The sequence below is a fragment of the Sphaeroforma arctica genome, assembly GCF_001186125.1.
Source record: "Sphaeroforma arctica JP610 unplaced genomic scaffold supercont1.9852, whole genome shotgun sequence".
In the NCBI taxonomy this organism is placed as follows: domain Eukaryota; class Ichthyosporea; order Ichthyophonida; genus Sphaeroforma; species Sphaeroforma arctica.
The window spans coordinates 1-795 of NW_014030706.1; the positions used below are offsets into that span (position 1 = coordinate 1).

Consider the following 795-nt stretch of genomic DNA (forward strand, 5'->3'; position numbering starts at 1 on the left):
GTGTGTATATGTGTATGTATGTGGATTAACACACAGCTCTACCCTTCACCCCTACACAGGGCCTGGCTGGACTTCTACTCGGCCCAGCTGGATCTGTTCTCCATGATGTGCCTTAACCGCCAGTACATAGCTATCAACGGACTCAAAGACTCTCTGAGCATTGAGTGCATACTCACATGTATGGCTGACCAGGAACTACCTCATGCGTTGCGTGCAAGCTTCTGTAAGCTTATGTTACACTTGCACGTGGATTGCGACCCACAGGAGATTGTCTCGCCTGTGGCATATGCCAGGTAGGGTGTATGAATATATATAGAGTTATCTATGTATATCTGTATGTGTATATGTATCTCTATATGTGCATGTCTATATGGTGTGCATCGTCATTGCGAAGGAGAAGTCTAAATATAAATGTGAGCTGCAACAACCATGGTGCTACGTACACATCTATTCTATAAAAATTACACATAGGATGAGGTTGGACTGCTCGAATCGTATTATGCGATACATCTGGAAGTATACATATGTATATATAAAACTAACTATGTATAAACCTATCTATGTATAAACCTATATATAAACCTTTCTATGTATAAACCTATAGATAAACCTATCTATTTACGGAATTGAAACACCTGTAACTGCATTCATGGGTCGATTTGTCTACCACATCATGCGTACAGGCATACATACACTGACCATGCGCATCCTTTATCTGCAGAGTCTGGGCTGATATCAAAGCTGGTACAAGTATATCCGAGTACGTATCGGCCGGCACAACCAAGAAACAGGAAA

At 41.5% G+C, this 795-nt stretch overlaps 1 protein-coding gene across 1 annotated transcript; it reads left to right on the top strand.

Annotated features, from left to right (window-relative positions):
• Window positions 1-59: 59 nt before the first annotated feature.
• On the top strand, window positions 60-293 carry SARC_17140 (hypothetical protein; the record flags this gene model as incomplete). Its single annotated transcript, XM_014288759.1, has 1 exon — window positions 60-293. A coding segment is annotated over one exon (234 nt), but the record flags the coding sequence as incomplete, so codon positions are not given.
• Between the last annotated feature and the right edge of the window lie 502 nt (window positions 294-795).